Source organism: Cygnus olor, chromosome 2, assembly GCF_009769625.2.
Source record: "Cygnus olor isolate bCygOlo1 chromosome 2, bCygOlo1.pri.v2, whole genome shotgun sequence".
Classification (NCBI taxonomy): Eukaryota; Metazoa; Chordata; class Aves; order Anseriformes; family Anatidae; genus Cygnus; species Cygnus olor.
In genome coordinates this window covers 17,386,097-17,408,408 of record NC_049170.1, presented here as the reverse complement: position 1 = coordinate 17,408,408, position 22,312 = coordinate 17,386,097, and the positions used below count along the sequence as shown (strand labels likewise).

The 22,312-nt window shown below is 36.1% G+C and overlaps 1 protein-coding gene across 6 annotated transcripts in view; it reads right to left on the bottom strand.

Moving 5' to 3' along the window:
• ODAD2 (outer dynein arm docking complex subunit 2) overlaps positions 1–22,312 on the bottom strand; it is a 95,223-nt gene that overhangs the window by 13,167 nt on the left and 59,744 nt on the right. For all 6 annotated transcript variants that reach the window (XM_040548355.1, XM_040548359.1, XM_040548354.1 and 3 more), the window contains exons 18-19: positions 14,102–14,290; positions 13,319–13,540 (exon numbers count right to left, since the gene is read on the bottom strand). In XM_040548355.1, the coding sequence (XP_040404289.1) occupies positions 13,319–13,540; positions 14,102–14,290 (411 nt within the window). The remainder of the gene's footprint in view (positions 1–13,318; positions 13,541–14,101; positions 14,291–22,312) is intronic.

Below are 22,312 nucleotides of genomic sequence, written 5' to 3'. Positions count from 1 at the left end.
TTGGAAGTACCTTTATGCATGCCTTCTTTCTCAATTCTATACCATGGACAGTTTCTTGATTTTTACCTTTATTTTCAACAGAAATGCAATGAGTAGACTAGGTACAACCTAAATTCACTTACCATCTAGCTTTCTGGATTCCCCAGATGCAAAGATAATATATAATTTGCGATATATCAAGCTCCTTTGGTAATTGACTAGATATTCTCTTACTTTAACATTCATTTTTTTCTTCACAACTTCCAGGATTAGAAGTTATCATAAACTGTTGCAAGAAATTCCTGCATTGATTAGTATCTGGTAAATACAGTCAGTTATGACTCTTGGAGATAAATGCAAAATTAAATGAGATTTTAAGTAAAATGAAGTCATACGGGTCTAGCAAAAGACATCTTTCAGCTTTTACATACAATGGATTGTTATATAATCACCATTGCAACTATGATTCACAATCTGATCCAGCCCTCACTGAAGTCAGTGACACAATCCTCAGCGAGCTCCTGCTCCCTAGAAGCACAGTCAAGTCTTTAGACTATGCCAAAATACAGAACACTGAACAGAAACATTAACACTAGGGCTCATCTCATAATCTACCCATTACAAAAGGACTTCTTAGAATTTATACCTTGAAAGTGACAGCAATAAGATGTGCCATATATTACTAAAAGATAGTGCAGAGTGAGTGCTCTTTGAAATGGCAACGTAAAAGAGATTACAATGACTAGGGCTCGAAGCCAATTATAACTGAGCGCTAGGTTCTGTTGGAAAAAAAAAGAATAAAAAATAAGTTTTCATAGATGACAACATGCAATGCAAACTTTGGTCCACTAAGGACTCCTGAGCGACAATTCAGCCTCTATTTATATATATATGTATTAGTATGAATCTATGCGCATGTGCATATATTGCTCTTATTATTTCTTATACTCATTTTCTTCGAATAGCTCCTTACATAAAAGGAAACTATTTTTGATCAGCTGAGTGCCAAAAATAATTACCTGGAGTTCTGCCCTTGTGCATTAAGCCCAGTACCTCTCATATTCTAATTATTAAAATTCATAATTCTAATATCTGACAATGTTGATATTATTCCATAAATATTAAAATATTTCAATATTCTTCTTTCTTATTATTGCCAAATTAGAAAGAAATATTTCACATAGTCACAAGGATGAGACTTGGTACCGGGAGCTAAACAACTGCAAGAAGCTGCTCTGTGTATTTCTGTGGTTTAGAAAGAGTGCCAAGTCGGAAGGAAAAGACATTCTCTGAATTTTCTAAAGCAAGATAAATACAGAAAAGAAATATAGATGAAAGATGGAACAGCTATCTATGGACTCTGCCAGATTCCTTGGCTTTTTGGCACACCTATTGAAGCTGGCAGACTTAGCCAGTAGCAATCTTTTCCATTAAAAGAAGCAGCATATATTTTGGTTTAACATACTTTGTTTGTGCATTTTAAAGCTTCAAATATGTCTATTTAGTTTTTTTTTTAATGATTCCTTCTGCACAGTTGGCTGCAATCACACTTATTTTAAGCGGCTCATTTATCACTAAAAGAGCTGCAGGGCACAGCTACTGTTAAACAGCTCCAACAAACCTACAGCTTAGTGGGACAAGCTTCTTTTTCTAAGACTAAAAGATGTTTAAATAGTGCCAAGAGGAGCTCTATGCCAGCCTCTAGGTTTGTTATCCAAACGTTACTAAATTAGAGGTCTCCTGAAGCACAGGGTTTGGGCAAAGATAAGCTGATCTCCCCTGGGCTGCTGGTTGTTCCCATCTGGAATCAGCCAGATTTTAACAGAACACTTGCTACGTATCATAAACTTTAGTAGTGTGAAATTCTGAAAAATCACCTCAAGTCTGAGGCTTAATCTACACTGAAGCCAAACTTCATTACCTCTGGCAAGGTTGCAAAAGCAAAATGTTTTACATATAAGTACCCCTACTTTATGAATGGTGAAATTCTGCTTTGTTATGAAGGTGGAGGCTTACTGGGTTCTGCTTTCTGGAGCTGAAACTGTAAGGAAAATGTTCACACCTGGCAGTTGCCAACACAACAGAAATTGTGGTGGTGTAACATTGTCAGTTATCATTAATCCTTCCGAAACAAAACAAAAAATGTCAGTATTGGACTTGGTTTATGGAACCTCTTGCATCTGAAATTTCAAAGTGTGATGTGATCAATACATTTGTGGGTGAAGGAACTGGGCATACTTTCTGTAGCCAAGAGTCATGCAGCGATTTTGCCATCTAGTGCCCTCTTTCTTAACATCCAAGAACTGCAACAACTAATTTATAAAAAGCAACAGGCACCAACCAGCTTGGAGTATGTGCCAAACACATTGTGTCTCCAGCCTGAACCGTAGAGCCTGGGTAAGCCAACCATGGCAGTTAAAAAGAGGATACTTCTAAACTGAAAACAAAAATGTAAATGTTAAATATGCAAGTATATGTGTATTGTACATAGATAATATTTATGTATAGATATATTAAACATTTTGGATTTTTACAAGATATTTTCTTAAACCTTGTTTAATAATGTAAAACTACATTCTGTACTCCCACCAAAGACCAAAAGACCATGCCCCCCCCCAACAACTGAAATCAATTTCTTCTAAAGAAGTAGGTGTCAGTGCTTTTGCATTTCAGTTTCTGAACCTCAGATATATATGGCTTATGCCAAAGAGATGTTTTTTGAAAGATTTCAGTAGAAATTTCTAGCAATTGTCTTCCGTATTTTTTAATTCACATTATTTATTTCACAAAGATGGTCTTCTGAAAGTATTTTCACATAAAAAAAAAATCACCAAAACTTGTAGGGATTTATGATTTTAGCAAACAAAGACCAATATTCTGGAAGAACTGTGCAGTAAAAAATACAAAAACGTATTCTTTAATACAGTCATTATAAGAAACTCTCCAAATAGTAAATCTGCTTCTGACAATAACATTCATAAATCATGGTTAAACAAACTATTTTTTATATGTTAGAGTATTACATTGAATGAAAGAGCCTATGTGTGATTAATTAACCTTTCTACCATTAAGAATTGAATTCAAAAAGCACAAACACTTCATATAGTAATTCATAGAACAGTTTAGAAAATACATTATAGCTATTACACCTTGTTTGCCAAAATAAAAGTTAACAAAATGAAAAACAATCATGCATCTCTTGAGGCTATAGCACTGTAAGAAGACAAGAACGGATCCGATGGATTAATTAAATATATATATATTCATACTTATAAGCATGTATATATACAAATCAAGAAGCATTTTATACACTCTTAGAAGCATGAGGCTCTGTTTTGCTGCCTTATTATACCAAAGACTTTAAATTAGTTTTCAGCATCCCTGCTCAAGTTCCTACTAGCTACAACAACCAATATTCTGGAAAGTATCTACAGATACTTCATAATATTAAGAAAATTAAGCATTTCCATGCAGTGCAAGTAATTCAGTGAATGAGACCACAGAGAAAGGCTAAAAAACAGTTCAATATGCTGGCAGGTTGGATAGACACTTTCAACATTAAAAAAGGTCAGAACACAAATGGGAAGTCTGATCTGCATTTCAGATATGCACTGTAATTATGGAGTTAATGGTTCCTCTGGCCCAAACATGCTCATATACAATGGAGTAAGAACAGAAGAAAAAAGACCTATCACAGTGCAGGACAAAATACCATCTTTACATGAACTTATCTGGATAACAAAAACACCTCAGAACAAAACAGAGCTCAACAGAGGCTAATGCATTCTGACTATCTGGAAAAAAATGCAAATAGCACCAGCTATGGTTCTCATATGGGTTAAGTGCCTTAATGTCTGAGTGACTGGATACTATTTGGTGGCCCTGCTGCCTTGATATGCACAAAAAGTTTATAATCAGTATTACGTATTTATACTTTCCTTATGATAACTGAGTTGCGGTTATCATAATTAGCAGTGCTTGTATCTTGGTTTGCTTGAATTATCAAGTATGAGCAATATATTTTTTTATAGATTTTTTTTCTACCATTTCATTCCTATCTGTTTGTTCACCTCCACCTCGTGTGTCCTACAAGAATTCTGAGGTCTTGCTCTGATGTAGTTATACATCACTGCCCAGCAAAGTGAATTCAATTGTGATCAACAGCTTTAAGCACCATCATAGTACAGACAAATAAATGAATAAATGACAAATTAATAACATTACTTATTAATTAACTTGTTGTGAATTCAAGCACAAACTTTACTCAAAGTCAGAACACAAGGAGTATCTCAAACGAGATACTGGAAATTACCTCACTGAGAAGATATCCCTAAATGTTTTAAAATATTTATGTACCATCTGATCAGCTGCTTACAAATGTAGAGTATTCATTGGCAAGCAGAATAGGTGGTTTTTAGCTTCATACTTTACAATCAAAACCACTGGTATTCTTTTCACAGACTTTAATCCATTTGTGTCTACATAATTCAACTCTCAGCCAGTGAACTTCAGTTTTCTAATAAATCATATCTTTGCCAAAAATGGAATCTTCCATTGCGGGAAGGCAATATTTTGTTTTAAAGGCATTGTAGGAAGAGTCAGTGTGTTCGTCTCTTAAGATTTTCCTCTCTAAAACAATAAAATGTGTGAATAAATTTTGTGCCTGCTTTTAAACTGTGAATTATTCATATCTACAAGACAGCTAACTCATCTGAGATTTACAAAGTATATTGACAATTATTAAAATCTGATTTAAACTCCTGAAAAAAAGATATCAACTTATTTCACAAGTTCTAAATTCACTGGTGATTTACATTAGCAATATTACCTTATGTTAATTTTTATCCCTGTGCATGAAAGCCAACATTATAGCACAGGAAGGTCTTACCTGGCAAACAGTCAAAGTAGAAAATTGGCCGAATATGAACTTTGAGGGCAATACTGTCGCCAAACAGAATAATGAAAATCTCTGATGTTCAAACAGAGCTTACATAGAAACAGGGAAGTTATTTTACCTGTTTTAAGTATTCATTCAACTATTACTGTAATATTGAATCCTGTTCAGAAGTATGCTGAAATTCAATCCAAAGAAGAAGGTTCAGAAATAAAGGTTCAGAACTGACCCACCAAAATAAAGAATTGAAAAGATAGAGATTCCATGAGAGATTACACTCATTTAGTTAATTGAAGAGATGACAATGGAATGATTTGATCTTACTCTATAAGAATGTAGATGAAAACAGAACTTATATAGGGCTTTTCAGTTTACAAAGCAACAGTATCATACATGTAATGGCATAGATAAAGTTAGACAAACTTTAGGCTACAAATAAGGTGCAAATGTTTTTATGGGGAAGGTATTTAACTACTGGAAAAAGTTTTGATGGCTCGAGTGGATTTTCCATCGCTGGAATTTTTTAAGTAAAGAGTCAGTGTTTTTCTAAAAGATATACTCTATTCCAAACAGAAATAAATTGAAGCAATGTCTGGTTTGTATGAGCAACGCTAGTCAGACTAGACCATTACAATGGTCTCTTCTAGTATTATAGCGTACAATGTAGTACAATAATGTGTGTATCTATGATTATTCAACATGAAAATGGTGTCCAGTTTGCAGGACTATAATCTTATTTAGGCTTTTAAAATATTGGCACATTACCTTTCTTCCAGTCCTGCAAGTTTCCCTGTACTGCACAGCTTGCTGAAAATCAACATTCAGGAGGATATTAATTCAAATTTAGCTGTCTGAAAGCTAGCTGTTTAGTCTGAGTTAGACACCTAGGTCCTTTCTATCTATACTCAATGGAGAAAGCTAGAAACCTTCATGAGTCTATTCCTTCCAGAGATATTGGGCATCTATTTTCAGCTAGCGTAAGTCTACAGGTGCGCTTCTCTTTCCATTTGCTACAGAGGGTGTCTTAGTTTAGACTATTTTAAACTCCATACCTAAAAGTGGCCTAAGTTAGATGAAAGGAATCCAGCCTTAATACTCCAAAGACCTTTTTCAAAATTCCTGGATTCAAGTTAGATCCACTAATTTAAAGCCTCTGTCTTTATTAGATCATGTTTAAAGTGTGCTTCAGTTACTGTTGGGCAGATAGTGTTTCATCACAATCATATCATAAATGTATGTCATCTGTATTTTTCCAAGAAAAGAATAAAGCAGTTTTTGAATACCTCTTCCTTATTGTGCTATTGTTCAGAATTCTGTCATTGCTATCTAATAATGAACTGGATGCATAGCCATTTATGTCCACATACAAATAAGAGAATTTATGTTCTCCACTGCCCTGGGTAGGGATTCACCCCCTTAAGCACAGATATCTACAGTGCAGATGTGTAGATCTGATCTTTGAACCTGCACTCCCATTATAACCAAACGAGACCAGATAATACTACTGGGAGAGACTGAAATGCCTTATCTTTGCATAAATGTCTAAATTAGGAGAGATGAAAGACAGTAAAGAATCTATTCCTCTTCCTTGACTATTACAGGAACTTAGGTGACTACTTCAGATGGGTTTGTCCACAGCACAAACATTTAAAGTTAAGATGAATGATGAATTTTGTTCTTTCACATCATGATTTTGGGTGCTTATTTTCACTTGTTCTTTTTTTTTTTCTTTTCTTTTTTTTTTCTGGACTTTAATGAGACCTCAGAGGTCTCTTTAGCCTCGCCATAAAAGACTGGCCTCTACTCTGTATGTGATAAAGCCACTCAAGCTTCCTAGGCCATCTTTGCAGAAAGAATAATCACATTTGACAAAAAAATGAAGCCAGAAATTGACTTTCACAATAGAATACCTTTCATCTTCCTTCATTTGCAAAATAAGAATGCCCAGGAATACTCAGTTACATGTTTCTCACTTGCGCATATTTCTTTGAATCTTTCCAACTATCTGAAGTATTTTAGAAGGTTTATTATGAGCAGTTTCATAAGTGCCTATATACAACACCACCCCAACTCATCCACTTCAAAAGCATATCCCATTCTACAACTTGCCAAGAAAGCCAAGAAAAAATGTGGCTCTGACACAGAGAAGTGTTGCATTAGTTTAATATGGTGACATGGCCTCTAGGAAAAGCCAATGATTTAAATATTTTTTCAGGATTTTCAGATTTCAGGATTTAACTTGAATTCTTCCTCTAGCACATGTTTAGACTCATCTTTTCACTACTAAAGAACTTGTACTTCCTCATCTGTCTGCACCTTGCAGAACAGTCTTTCTACAATTCACCTTCAGAGAGCAACCCTGTAAAAACCTGTACATTTTAGCCGAGATCTTTTCATGAGCAATTTTTTTGTTCTACAATTTCAACAGCACTCAGCCACAGGTAGAAATCTTTGTTCTTTTGCAACAGCTACATTTTGTGAGGGGTTTTCTGCTGTATCCATGGAGAATGTGGTGATGGCTGAAGAATTCTAGTCGTCTGTGATGTTTCCTATTTCTCTTCTCTCAATTGTAAGAGACTCAAGTGCAATGAATGTTGCCTGCTTCTGCTTATCTTGGCTATAAACTCTTAATACACTGCTGGATTTCTCTTCTTCCTTGGTCTGTGGACAGCTATTTCCCATCTTGAAAACAGGGTGATGCCTGATCTTTAGTCTAACGTCTAAAAATTTATCCTGTGTTCTAATGTCCCACATGTCATTACTTGGTCTTTGTAAAAACAAATTTCTTTTCCAGTACAGACATTCATTTTTACTTTAGAAAGAGGAAATATTTTCTGGTGTTCGACAGAAAGAAAGCATTGATTCGTCTGTCACAGGTCATAACAATTGTTCCATTCCTAGTCATAAGAATATTGAGTATGGAACTGAACATACAAGAAAAAAATCATGAACTGCCTTTCTAAACTTCCTCCAATATAGTCTTGTTTTCCCACTCAAAATTTCACATGGCAGTTGACATACACCAGTATTTCCTGACATTTTTGTTACATAGCCTTGCATGAGAAAACTGACTGTACTTTGGGTACAGCTATGAATATAGGTGAGAACTAGGAACACTGGCGTTCTCCCGCAGCTGTGCACATACACCTGTTGCTTTGACATGAGTGATTAGCAAACACTGTTTGCAGCAGTGGCAAAAATGTGAAATATGAATATCTGCCTGAAACTAGTTTCCCTGTATATATTTTTATTCCTGGTGTCCTGGACAGAAACACGTACATACACACTACATAGTGAGCAGTCAGAAGTCTGATGCTTTGAGAAAGTCTCTGGCCAACTGTTCAAGCACTCAGCAACTGTGTCATTCATGCAGAGTAAATGTTTCCCTGAAGCATCAGGCTTTCTGTGCATGTGAACACAGCACATGAATATGTGCTAAGAAACATCTGGGATTCTACATGTATTGCAACCAAGTCAGAACTACAGCAGCTGTGCCATTAATCCAACCAGGCATGATTACTGAATTACCAGAATCTGGTAAAAGGATGAAAAAAAATCAAAGGAACCCAGACAAATTTTCCAGAAGCAAAAATATAATGGTTTATGGAAAAATCTGGACACAGCAATTTCTACATAAATACAAAAGAATGCTTTCAGTCAGCTCTTCATTGGAGGGACTAGAAGAATGAAAACTCCCAGATATTCTGTGATCAGCATGGTACAGAAGCGCAGTGCAAAGAAAGATACCCAACAGCACAGACACAATAGTGCTGCAACTAGTCTTACCTGTGCCTGGCAGACCAACCAAATAGATCAGGCAGGATTTAGCATTGTACTGACTCTTCCATTTGAGTTAATAAACCTCCTCCACCCACTCTCCTTTCCATCTGGGAATTTCTCTCTAGCCTTTCTGAAACTCCAGTAATTGATTCCTGATGGTAACTCCAACAATGCCAGCATGCAAGTCAAGTTCCTAAGTATTGCTGGATTGGCCAGCTATCATGGTGTCCATGTTGTGCTTCATGATCTGCTCAGCTCTGGCAATACTGAACAAAGCCAATTTTGCTAGAACTTCTGGAGAAACTGCTTTAAGTCCATCAGAACATATTTTCTCAAACTGCCCACCAAGCTTCACCTATTATATGATCATCCTCACTAGATAGGAGCCGCTATGTCTCGCTGATCTGCTATATCCCCTTGTATCTAAATCCTACAAAAACGCCTATCTGTTGTTTTACATTGCTTTGCTGTTTTGCTATTCCAGGTATTTAACACAATATATAAGCATTAAAAAACAGTTGGAAATCTCACAGCAGGATAACTGCTAATTAAAACACCCTTTATTTAGGGTTAGAAGCTCCAGATGGTCTCAGGTGTTTTCCTCTTGTGCTTGGGAGAACTCCATCCCTTAAATGATAGGGTTGAAAACAAACTACACTTTTTTTTTTTTTAATGTATATGTCCATACTGCCTTACAGTACTAGAATAAGGTAAATCTAATACTGAGCTCCATGCTAACAAAGCTATACTGATAAGAAATCTCAAGATAGCTCAGAAAACTAGGTCTGATGACCTCTCACTGCACTTCTGCCACTTTATGGTGTAGGGAGAACAGAACAGGGTCAAAGACTTTTGCAGTTTATTAACATGGATCTCTGAGCCATGTTGAATTTAATACATACTCTGGTAGTGGATTCTCTGTGCGTATATACTAGTTGAAAGGCAAATGAATTTTGCAGTACGTCCTACAGTCCTGATAACCAATTGTTCATACTTATTGTGGTTCCAGTCTTTCTTCTCCACCAGCATTTTTTTTTCCCAGCACAAACCAGAATGAAAGAGTCCTGGTGTGCATCCAGGTTTAGCCTCAATGTGCAGTCAGTATGTGGCCAGGCTGTGCACCTGGACACAAGAGCTGGGAACTGCTCCAGGGGTCCCCTTGTTTAGGCTTACCCATTTTATCAATTCACCTTGTGTTAATGATTTCTTACAGACTTAAACAAATAAAGCTTTTATAACAGCTGCATTTATAGTCATTATGTCAGAACAAAGTTTCCATAAAATGCTATTTTAAAATATCTGAATAATTAAAAAATACAGAGATACTATTTGTGAAGAGTGTGTTTGTTTAGGTATGTATAATTACTTTCATATTATCCAGATTAAATGTCTGTGGCATCTGTAATTAAGCACTTCCATGAAGGTTCACTGGAATGTGAAAACAAACATAGAGAAATGAAATATGTGCAGGCACTGAATTAAAGACAAAAACAAAACCAAAAAACATGTAGCTTACCTAGTTATGTACAGCTCTTAGCCCTAAGTATGAGACATGTTTAAAGAATTTGTTTAGCTGGATGGATTTCTTACAATAATTCATTTATTTTAATTTTAAAAGCATCAAACTTGTTTTAAAGGCTCATATTACAATAATAAATTTCCCTTTGCTACAAACTGGGTGGGTGACTCTAGGACTTCAGAGTCTTTGCTATACACACTGACTGCAGTAGGACATTGAATAGAAGACAGTTTACTTGAAGAGCTGGACAGCCAGATCTCAGGTTTACAGTAACTTAGTACATTTGACTGTGCATTGGCTGACAGTCTGGTATGGATGGCATCAGCCATCTGATTAGTTTGATTCAATTTATCTGAAAATACACTCTGCCAAACTTCCCTTATTTTTGCTTTGGTGGGGGCTAGCAAAAGCTAATCCTTCAGGTAAATTACTGTGCAAAGCACAGTTCATTTTAACTGCCAATAAGCAAACTGAGCACCAACGAATCATTGTGTTTTCCCACCTATGCATTTGTTTCACAGTCACCTCCTAGATGTGAGAAGATTCCAGTTTACCAAAGTGAACAGCTTATGGCATGAATCAACAGTGGGGACTTTGAACGTTATAGATGATATTCTACATCACCTCCAAAAACCCTTCCCAAGACTTCTGCACATTGCAATACTTAGAAGCAATGAAGAATTATTCTAGGTCCCTCATGGCAAAGTGTGGTCACAGGTGTTTTCATCTTAATGCTCTTCTTTAAGCTCTTAATTCTTGATTAGGTTTGGCTGCATTTTAAAGATTCGATATGGAACCAGTTTTGTTTGCATTCAAGCTGCTCTCCCCCCAAAAATGAGATCATGTGAACTACAGAGGAGGATTAGTCAAACCTTACAGAGTTTTGAAATACTTCAAGGTATGTGAGAAAACACTGCATCTCTTAGTTACCTACATTTGCAGAGCAGACCTAAAATTCAAGTGAATTTTCTGTTCATGGAATGAATATTCTATTTCTTACTGATAAGGAGTGGAATTCAGACACTTTATCCTACACATCTCCATAACTACCTAAACAACAGAGTGATTATATCTGTTCCTCTACCAATATTTCTTTTGAGATACCCACCTGACAAACTACAGTTTCATCAACATTACATAAAGCGGCTGCTTCTGCATACTGAATGGGAACGCCTATTATGACAAATATGTCTCTTTTTCCTAACAGGATATGCCACAGGTATGGATCAATAAAGTACACTGAGAAGCTGCTTCACTATCAAAACATAGTGAAGAGGGGTTTTGCAAAGATCATTCATTATTTTTCATCCGCTAGAAATCAGATGATCTGAATCACTCAGGTTGGAAGGTATCACATGAGGTCATCTAGGCTGACCTACTACTTAAAGTAGGGTCAACACTGAATTCAGGCTGCTGATGGCTTTGTCAAGGCAGGTCTCGAAATTCTCTTGGATGCAGACTCCCCAGCCACTGTCGGAAACTGTTCCAGTGCTATATTACCCTCCTGGTAGATTTTTTTCCTTATATTCAGATGGAACCCAGCAATTTCAATTTATGATCCCTCTTATCCTCCTTTCATGCAATTCAGCAAAGAGCCTGCCTCTGTTTCCTCACTAAATTTCTCTTAGATACTGGCAGGTTGCTATTAGGGATCCCTACCCAAAGGTCTTTTTTCCCAAAGCTAGACATGTTCAGTTCCCTCACAAGTTATGCACTTCAGTTCCCAACCATCTTGGTGGCCTTCTGCTGGATTTGCTCAGATTAATCCACATCTTTCTTGACATAGGAGCCCAAAGCGGACACCTGATGTGATTTAACAAGTGTTAAGTCACCAACTCTGACCTATAGGTCATGCTGCTGCTAACATAGCCCAGTATGCTTTATCTTTATATCTTTATATATTTATTATCTTTATATCTTTATCACTCCCAGGGCACACTATTGGCTCATGTTCTGCTTGCTGAACCAAAACCCCTCGTCCTTTTCAGCTCCAATGCTACCCTGGTAGTTAATCTTGCGATGGACCAAAATGTAGCTGCTTCCTGTCATATTAATAATGCATACCTGCTTATATGATACAAATGCATGTCTGTAACGGCCCATGTGATGAGAATTGGTCATATACACTCTCAGACGTTTAGGCCATCCATCAGTTATGAGGTGGCAAAAACTTCCACTTTGGTTCTGTGCTGGAGCCATATGCTATTATGTCATCAAACACTTGTCCATTTCATTACAAAAATACAAGTTTCTTGTACACAAGAAAGGGAAAGCGCACCCTGAGCAAAATGCTTAGATGCAACTAAGTTAATCCAAGTCCATTTATTTTATAATTCACTTTTCCTTTTATCAGTTCTCTTTTCTCCCCTTTAACATACTATAGTAATTCCAGAACATTGTGAACAATATAAAAACAAAACACCTATGATATTTTTTGCATATCCCTACTTATCTGCAAGTGCAAATAAATGCTTTTAATTAGTGTAAATATTTTAACTAGGACTAAAAACTGAAAATGAACCTAGACTCAGATGTAATTACTATAAAAGCGCATCACCAGAAATTTGCAAAAATTGACAATTCCTAAAATTTCTATCTCTAAAGCCATAATCCTTCTCTCTCCTGTGAAATAACTTTACTGGCTTCAACTTGTCAGATAAAATTTTGATAGAAATCTTTTTGATAGAAAAATTATTTCTAGAGAAAGGCTTTTGGAGAATATTCTCATGCTTAACTCCTAAAATATGATTTCTTATAAGTGAATACAGAACTCATTGAAACAGCTCCAAGTAAGCTAAGCCTTTGTTTCATTCTTAATTTTAATTTTAATTTGTTCCCAAATCCAGTTACACTCAGTTCCAAGGTGGCTTTCTGTCATACTGGCCAACTCTCTGTGCTGATAAAATGCTGATGTAATGTCACTACCAGCTGAGGTCAAGTCAAGTCAAGCACTCTAGAGGTGAATGTCCACATGTCAACAACCACCAGGCTGTGATAACTCTGGCACTACTCTTCCCTATTTCACTACTTAATCGAACTTTTCTATGGGAAAGCTCAGAATATTTGAGGTACACAGCAGCATTCAAAAACTATTTCAAAAGAAAGGTCTTTTTTGACCAAGCCAAATAAGAAAATTTCCACCTCACCTTCACCACTCCGTTTTCATGCATGGTGATACAGTTGCTGGGATCCTCTGAAAGCTGATATAAAGCCTGAGCTGTAGCTCTATGAACCAAAGGATCATTTGACTTCAAATAACGTACTAAGGGAGCTACAGCCTTGCTCTCTCCAAAGGTAACTCTATTGCTTCCCCACATGCAACAGTGAGAAATGGCCTCTGCTAAGTGACGTCTTAATTTGTCATTGTTCTGAAAAAGGTAAAAACATAATAAATTAAAAACAATATAATACAATAAAATTTTCATAGGAAATCAGTACTGTATTCTAAAACATTTTTACGTCCTCCTATTTTAATTGTAGTACAATTAAAAATTGGAGAGAACTGTGAGGCATGGAGCCCTTATTATTCTCTTTGTAAGAAGTGCAGTGAATTTTTATATTATTTTAAAGGTGCTTTTAGACTGACTGGAAATTAGGTAAGATTAGCATTAAAATTTAACATATAGTCCATCACTGAGATTCTCTGTGCATTTCAGATTTATTGCTCTCTCAACCCTTTGTATTTTTTCCATACAGCAGCTGCATTTCTGAAAAGCAATTTCAGAAATTTTAGTACCAGCCACAGAGTGCTTTCATGTCCAATATACATCTCATGGAGGAGGAATTCTGCATCTCTCCCTGATAGCTGCTGCAAAGTCTATCACTCATGCCACAACGTTTTAGTTGGGTATAATGCAGATTGATATAAGAAACTCAGATACTTAATATAGTATGTTTAGTATGATACTTAATATTGTATGTTTACTTACTGTGTTTGCTAGTTTAGACAACAGAGGGACGACTCCGTGATCTGTTATAACAGCTAAATTTTCTTCATCTTTAGCTATCTTTGTAATGGCTGCACATACACTTGCTAAAACTTCTTTATTCTTTGATTTTAGCAGATTGACTATCAGTTCCAAGCCACCAACAAAGGACCGAACCATCTCCCCAGCATCCTAAACAAGAGTCATAAGAAACGTTATTTTAAAATATTCAATATATATTTTATGTGAATGTTAAAAAAAGAGATTGGCACAACATAATTGTTCCAAACTGCAGTTAGTGTTCTGTCACCTTCACCAAGAAATATGGACAATTTGGAACTCAAAACTCTTGACTGACAGGTAAGAGTTAGACTGTTTTAAATAGCACCATCTAAGCAGAAATTCAATGCCTAAATAAAGGTATCTAGTGCCATTTTAGATGACACAGGGTATTCTTTCTGACCGCAAGCTGTCACTTCCAAAGGTATGCAAGTTTATCTTATCTGCTGTACTTGCCAGGCATGTGCCTCATATACCCTCGGGCACCTTAAACACCAAATAGACACCCCTGTTTAGGCTCTCCTACTGTCTTCTGTTTCTCACATTAAGTCTGACAGCTAAGACAAAAGAGTGGCAATGTTCTTTTCTTATATCAATGCAAATGACTATTCAGGAATACTTGCAAGCTTATTCAAGAGGCAGTTACACAAGTCTTGACAGCAACTGAGAGAACCAAGGTACACTTCAGAGTATGATCAACATAAAACGTGGCTAGTGGATACAAACACAACTCTAGAAGAATGTCTAAGTATGCTTTTAGAAAATAAATAGAAAACTAAACATGGTATGTCCAGAATAAAACAAAGTTAATTTCAAACAAAGCATCGTTATGACGTTTAAGTCCTTGCAGCAGAAATGTATCATAGAATCATTAAGGCTGGAAAAGATCATCTGGTCCAACCATCCCCCTATCACCACTATCACCCACTAAACCATGTCCCTAAGCGCCACGTCCAACCTTTTCTTAAACACCCCCAGGGATGGTGACTCTACCACCCCCCTGGGCAACCCGTTCCAATGCCTGACTGCTCTTTCTGAGAAGAAATTTCTCCTGATTTCCAACCTAAAGCTCCCCTGGTGCAACTTAAGGCTGTTCCCTCTAGTCCTATCACCAGTTACCTGTGAGAAAAGGCTGACCCCCAGCTCCCCACACCTTCCTTTCACGTAGTTGTAGAGAGCAATAAGGTCTCCCCTGAGCCTCCTCTTCTCCAGACTAAACAACCCCAGTTCCCTCAGCTGCTCCTAGTAGATGTTAAAAGTTTTTATGTTTGAAATTGACAAGACAAATTCACAGAAAAAAAACTGTTATTTAATTTAAAAGTATTCCCTCTGATTTGAAAAGTTCCTGGGCCACAGATTTCTCAAAGGTGGGAGAGAGTTCTGGGGAGGGGAGCCACTGCTACAGGTTTGCCCCATTCTTCTACATTTCCTTACGCATGCCCCATAGGCCAGTATGAGAAACAGAATACTGGGTGAGTGAACCTCTGGTCTAGCACAGAATTGGCTGTTCTCACACTTTTGTGTTTATTAGTCAACTCAAATTAGCAAGCACATGTTTACATGTTAATGTGTAAAACAGAAAACCGTCAGCTTTGGGACTGCAAGACTGAACTAACAGGTATGGAATTCATTTGGTTGCCTCAGGCAAATGGGAACTGGCAGTTATCTCATAAAGTGACATGCAGCATACAGTACTTCGTGTACCCTTAAAAGCACACAGGATATAAATCTAAGTTTGTTTAAGCACAGTTTCTTAACTGATTAAATTACATAGTCACTGACCAATGCTGTACACCAAGATTCACTGTAGTCTGTTAAAAACTGAGATGTCTGAAAAGAAACATATTGCTATTTCTTTGGTAAGATGTTTCACCATGTAAGATTACATGACTTTAGTCAACCTCTTTTCAGCTTCCTCATAGACAGAAACAATGCCAGAATAGAAAAACATCAACTTCTTCAAATGATTTTTTACATGTTTATTCAATCTGTGGGTAATTCCAAGCAGCATTCTGCCAACCACCTAGAAAAGGTCCTTAGGATGCCTAGTTACACAAAACCTAAGAGACAAGATTGCAAAATGGAGTATCATTTCCAGAAACTTTATTGTAAGCATAATAATTAACAACGGAGTGGAATGAACTTCAAGTGCATAACCTGAGGATATCAAGCTTTATAACGTAATCTGGAGAAATCACTTTGTTATTTGACTGGGCCCTTCAGTTACTTTAGTTGAGTAAATCTTTATACTGAGCATAGGTATATGTGTTTTATTAGCACTTCTTCATATATATTCATATATATGTTTATATATGTTCATAATCTATAATCTAGCCCAACATTTTTTGGTAGATTTTCAACCTTTCAGGTGTTGATACGGAAAGATGAACAGTTCTCATGAAGTTCATTGTCCAGTGAATATAGAAACCAGCAAATGACTACACTGTGGCTAAAAAGGACTTCTGTAGAGCAAAAGTTAAGCAAACTAACTGTTGATGAAGAAATACATAAAAGGCAGAAACACTGTGGGCAAAAACTTTACGTATTTTTTGATGGTCATCTAATTTTTATGGAAAACTATTTACCAAAAGTATGCCACTAGTGCCCAAACCTTACTATTCGCAAAAGGGTTAGTAACCAGGACACTGCTTTTATGAACAACTAGAAAAGCCAGTATGGTAAACAAGATCAAAGAGCTTTTGCATTAAAAGGACAGGATTAGATACAATCCCATTAAAGGATCTGGTTCCTAAAAGGAAGCACTATTGGATTAAGAGTTTTAGAAACCTGCTATAAGCAGGCTAAGAGAAAACAAAATAATCCTGAGCTTGAGGGTACAAGAATGAAATGATCACTATATGAAATTTGTTAGGAAAAGCAAGAACTGAAAGGAAGGAACTCTTAAACTGCATATCTAGTTGAAGACAACTATCAGGATAAAACTGGAGAGCATTATCTTTGAGAACTCCATTGATAGTGTTTAGACAGTGCCTATTAAAGCTTCAGAGGGCATCCGATAAGCACACACTCAGGTGTCAGGTGTTTTGATTTAAGGGATGCATTAAATGATGCATTTAAGTGAAATACAGTAAATGTAAATCTGGTAAATCTGAAAATGTTCTGTTACTCAGGATAGAGACACTTGAAAGGTTCTGAATTCAGAACTGCCTGGGCCATATCCAGGCAGGACCTTTCCAATCACTTGGTCAGAAATATACCTGATTTAAGAACTAATCTTGGGCTCTGAGGTAAAACCCTTCTCGTTGATAACAATACCTAAGAACTCCTAGTCCTGAAATATGTAAATGATGATATTTTCTTGAATCTCCAATTTGCATTTGAGCAATGTGAAGTACTTGGTGCTGAGGAGCAGTGATGGCCAGAGCACTGTATCCCTGAAGAACCCCTGGTGTCTACTTTGAGAGGGCTAGGAGGCAACAAATAGTATGGACTGTAAGAAGCTAAGTTAAGTAATGCCTTCTACAAATGAACCAATGGATCTTAGCATAGCTGTTCAATTATTTGGAAGTACAAAACCTTGTCTATGGGGAGCTAGAGAGCTCCTTGCTGTCAAAAAAGTCCTTCGAAAGCAAAGTCTTCCATTACAGGACTTCTTTGAATAGAGGAGGAGTACAAAAACAAGACAGTTTTCTCTAAATAACAATACTACTTGCAATCAGCCTGGCATGTAGCTGCAGAGTATTGCTGGCTCTTTTAAAGAATAGTGCCAAGACTATTGCTAAATTCAGGTAGATTAAGGCCTGAAAATGAAATCATGTAGGTAAGATGTTTGTGGGTGCAGCTGGCCAGATAATGCCAAGAAGCTACCTAAGAACCGACATTGACTGAAAAATCCTTTTTAGTGATGATCTAATTATTCTATCAACCTAGTGGATATAGCAACTCTTTTGGTCTACATACACCTTTCTTTGGCAGCAGCTGCCATTGTTTTAAGTTGGAAGGAAGAAGAAAAGGAAAAACTTGTGTCACTTGCTGGGATGAGATCTTTTATTCATCCTCCTTTGTGAAATTCTGCATGACACTGGATTTTACCAGAGCTGATGGCCAAGATACAGAAATACAGGGCTGAATGACAATAATACATTTGAAATACAAGGCAAAAATACGATAGTGAAGGCACGTGGATCCAAAAACTGATCCAACAGAGTATTCTTTAAGAATGCTAACCTTATTGTTAGTTCTAAGAAAGATCTGCAATCGTCTATCAGCACCAAGGACACGTTCTTCTGAAAAGAACAGTTAGGAACTCTGAAGAAGAAAATAGATCTGAGCAGACTCTTGGTGACATCTTGCTGTACAAAGGTGGCATTGGACAGCCTGCCGTCAAACTCTTATTACACAGAAAGAGAGCAAAAGTGACTGGCTAAGTGGTCAGAAGTAAATTTGTGGAAGAAATTTTAGCCTGTGCACGTCAGTGATGGTAAAAAATGCAGAGATGGAAGAAAGGGCTACAAGTGGAATTTCATTTATACGCTTCCCTCAACAGGTCAATAGGAGAATTTTGAATAAAATATAACAGACTCTCTCCTGAAACCCTTTTGGACTGAAAGATCTTAGGACTTTGTGAAAATGCAAACATGGACAGTATGAACTTTCCTAGGGCTAAGGAGTGACCATAAGACCAAGAATGGTTTTGATTATATTTATTTCTCTTTCAGAGCTGATTTATTAGCAGAGTATGACTCCAATTGTATTGTGTTAGTTTTGCTGAGCAAATCCATCAAATTGCTCATGGACTTGGAAAATAAAATTTCCTACTTCTTTAGTTCTGGGTCTACATGCTAAACAGAACTCTTAGCTGTGATGTTTCCTTCACACAGAAAGCAAAAGCAGTGGGTAGCCCCATCAGGAATGTAATATTTTCCAACACAGGCAGGGAAATTCTTGAGACTGGAAGGGAAAGGTTAAAGCCATACAGTTTGAGGATCAAAACCAGAAGCCACGGTGTGTGGAGAAAGGTAATATCCAACAGCAAACTTCGGGCTGAAGTCCTAAAATTAAGAGAACGAACAAAAAATACAGGTCCTAACAGAAATCAAAATGGGATCTAGATGTTTATGCAGAAGGACAACATATGTTTGTGATTCAGAGAAGCAGCTGAGAGAAGCAGCAAAGGAAGGGCAGCATTCTACCAGTCCTGTTACCATGTGAGCTGCATGTAAAGGAGGTGGGCATGTTTCCCATGGATGCTCTAGGACAAAAGTTTATCATTGCTAGTGTATACTATGTATATATGTACTATGAATATACCACAATGTAAATACACCTACAGACAGTCACTAGAATAAAAACAATATTTCTTGATAGAATTTTCATGCCTTACTTGAAATTTTAAAACTTGACTAAAAGCTGGAGAAAATGGGTCACAGAGAAAAATTCTACAAATAAATTTCTTACTATATATATCAAAGGGCTAAATGGCTAGATACAGAAGAAGAATGGATATTTTACATTTACTCAAATTTCTTGAAACTTACTCCAGAAGCTGTGTCTAAATATTGGCTCAACAAACAAGAAAGGTTTCTGTTCAACAAGTAAACTCTATAGTAAGTGTCTAAGATTTGTAAGGGGCTCAGCTATAAATGCAAATGATCCTGCTCTTCTGGATAGTTCAGATATCTGTGTATTATTCATGTTCTTTAAGAAGTTTCATGAAGAAAGGAGATAATCTGTATCCCACCCTAATGAACCAACATGCAAATCTTACATTTTGCTACCTGTACATGTTTTCTCTCCAGATGATTATAACCCTATTTGTTAAATTTCTCTTCTGACAAGCTTGCACTTTCCACATTTTGTAAAAATGTATGGTCATATTAAACTGACAGAATAATATATAAACAATTGAGCAGTAAGTAAAAGAAAGGAGTTTCAATAATCGTCTGTGAAACCAGCTAAACACAAGGACAGAACATTCTACCAGTGATGAAAAGCAGAGGGAAACTGCAGAAACCACATGTCAGGAAAGTTTCCCAAGTGTGATTGTGGGTGTAGTCTGGTGGTCTGTGCAAGACAAAGAGAATAGCAAAAAAGCAAGTAATTTGAAGAACAATGAGCAGAAAGAAGGACTGAAATGAGAGCTTTAAAATCTATTATGTTACTTTTTCTTTCAAAGAATTTACACAGCAAATGCAATCTTTTTGATATCATTTAGCAAAACCACATATTTGCTTTGTACAGTAAATTTCTACTTCATTTACTTTTACTGAAGTGTGTATTTATTATATACAATTGTCATCATTTAAAGATATTTTCATATGAGGAAATTATATGAAGCTGTGCTTCTGATTGCAGAAGTCTGGATTCAATTCTTTTGAATCTTTGAGTATACTTATATTAATGATCAGACAGCTGTCCATACTGTAAAGTCTAAAGAAATTTCTGTGATTTTAGTTTCCAAATCAAAGAGTTCCCTCAGCCATTTCCATCTATATTTTTGTAATATAAGAGAAGAGAAATAATATATAACATGTCTTTGGAAATATTTTTTGTACTTTTTGTTTCAGGTAGAAAGAAAAGCTATCTTTAAATTTGACCTTATAAATCAATCAAAACACAACTTTTTTTGTGAGACTTAACCCAAAGGATTTGTCGTTTCCAGCTATTTGTGTGTGTTAAGCTTTCACATTTACTTGTAGTCCTTAAAACTCACTGCAAAAATGTAAATGGCATTGTTTCAAAGTCTGGGCTGTACAACTTGGTTACTACTGGGTAATAACATGACTTTCATATTGAACTTGAAGTGGAAAGTGTTCCACTTCCAGCCCAAGACTACAGTTACACTTAGCCCTTACATACTGCAAACTCTGATCTATTAATACAGCCACCAAGCTACATTTACTTTCATGTTACTTATGAAGCTAATCAACAAATTTAAAGTATTTTGAAAAGCTTCAAGGACATCTTAGGATATAGCTATACAAAAAAATAAACAAAAGGTAAGAAAAACGTATTTAAATTAATTTAGCTAATTTACCCCCACTTTACTTGTTGTGACAGAACCTTAATTCTATTGTCCTAACAATACCACTCAGTTCAATTTAAATACAACTTTGTAAAAATGAAGTCCAAGATACAGCATTTATAGACAAAAATATTTATAAAATCAGTCCCACTAATAAGCAATAAAATAGTTTTAGTTTAAACATCTAAGTGCATGTGTTAATGAAAGGTAAATGCATCTGTTTAACAATAATATTTCCCAGGCTGAACAAAATAAGATCCCAAATCCAGAGACATTTAAAGAAGAAATAAAAATGTAAAAAGGCTTGGGGCAAGAGCAAGAGCATAGGAAATATCTTCATTTTAGATCATCACTGTTATAAGTTTTAATGTAATATTTAACCTAAGGTGACAGATACGGAAAAAAATATGGTCTGTTAAAGTACTTTTTAAATGGCTGAAGAAGATTGGAGGAGATGATAGGATTTTTCATGACTTCACATGACCACATCTTTCTTCTAACTACTGGGCAGCAAAGCTTTTATCCTCAAGAAGTATGACAAATATTATTTCAAAACTGTATTCAAAGGGAGGAGTTTGCAATTTCAAGCAGTAAAAATAATATCTGGCATACATGCTGAGGACAGCAAAGTTACCTGTAGTACTGATAAAGCTTCATCCTGTTACTCATAATCATATATTTCCATCTTGAAGAGCATGACTATCAACAAAATTTAGTTAATTTTTCAGATATTTCTATACTGGCTACAAGAGCAGAAACACTGTGAGATAGACCAGCTTTACACAGTTGTTTTTATTTTTATTTTAATTGGGAGCAGAAAGCATTACAATATTTGCAGAAAAAGACAGGTTTGGAAAAATCATTTGATCTTCGGAGTATTTATTCAAGAAGAACATTCAAGATTTTTGACTTCTCTTGTCATCATATTATATGGTTGTTGGGTTTGTGTGTGTGTGTGTGGTTATTTTCATTACGTAAATAAAGTTCATCAGCCTTAAGTTGAGACGTACAGTATTTGAACAGACACTACTGAATTCTTTTGTAACTGGATTCCCTTCTTATTTCTTCCAAAGTGAATACTGGTTTCTTTATTTGAAAGATTTAAAGCTAAACACCGTATTACAAAAACACATTGTGTTTATCTTTAAAAATACTCCACTTGAAAGATA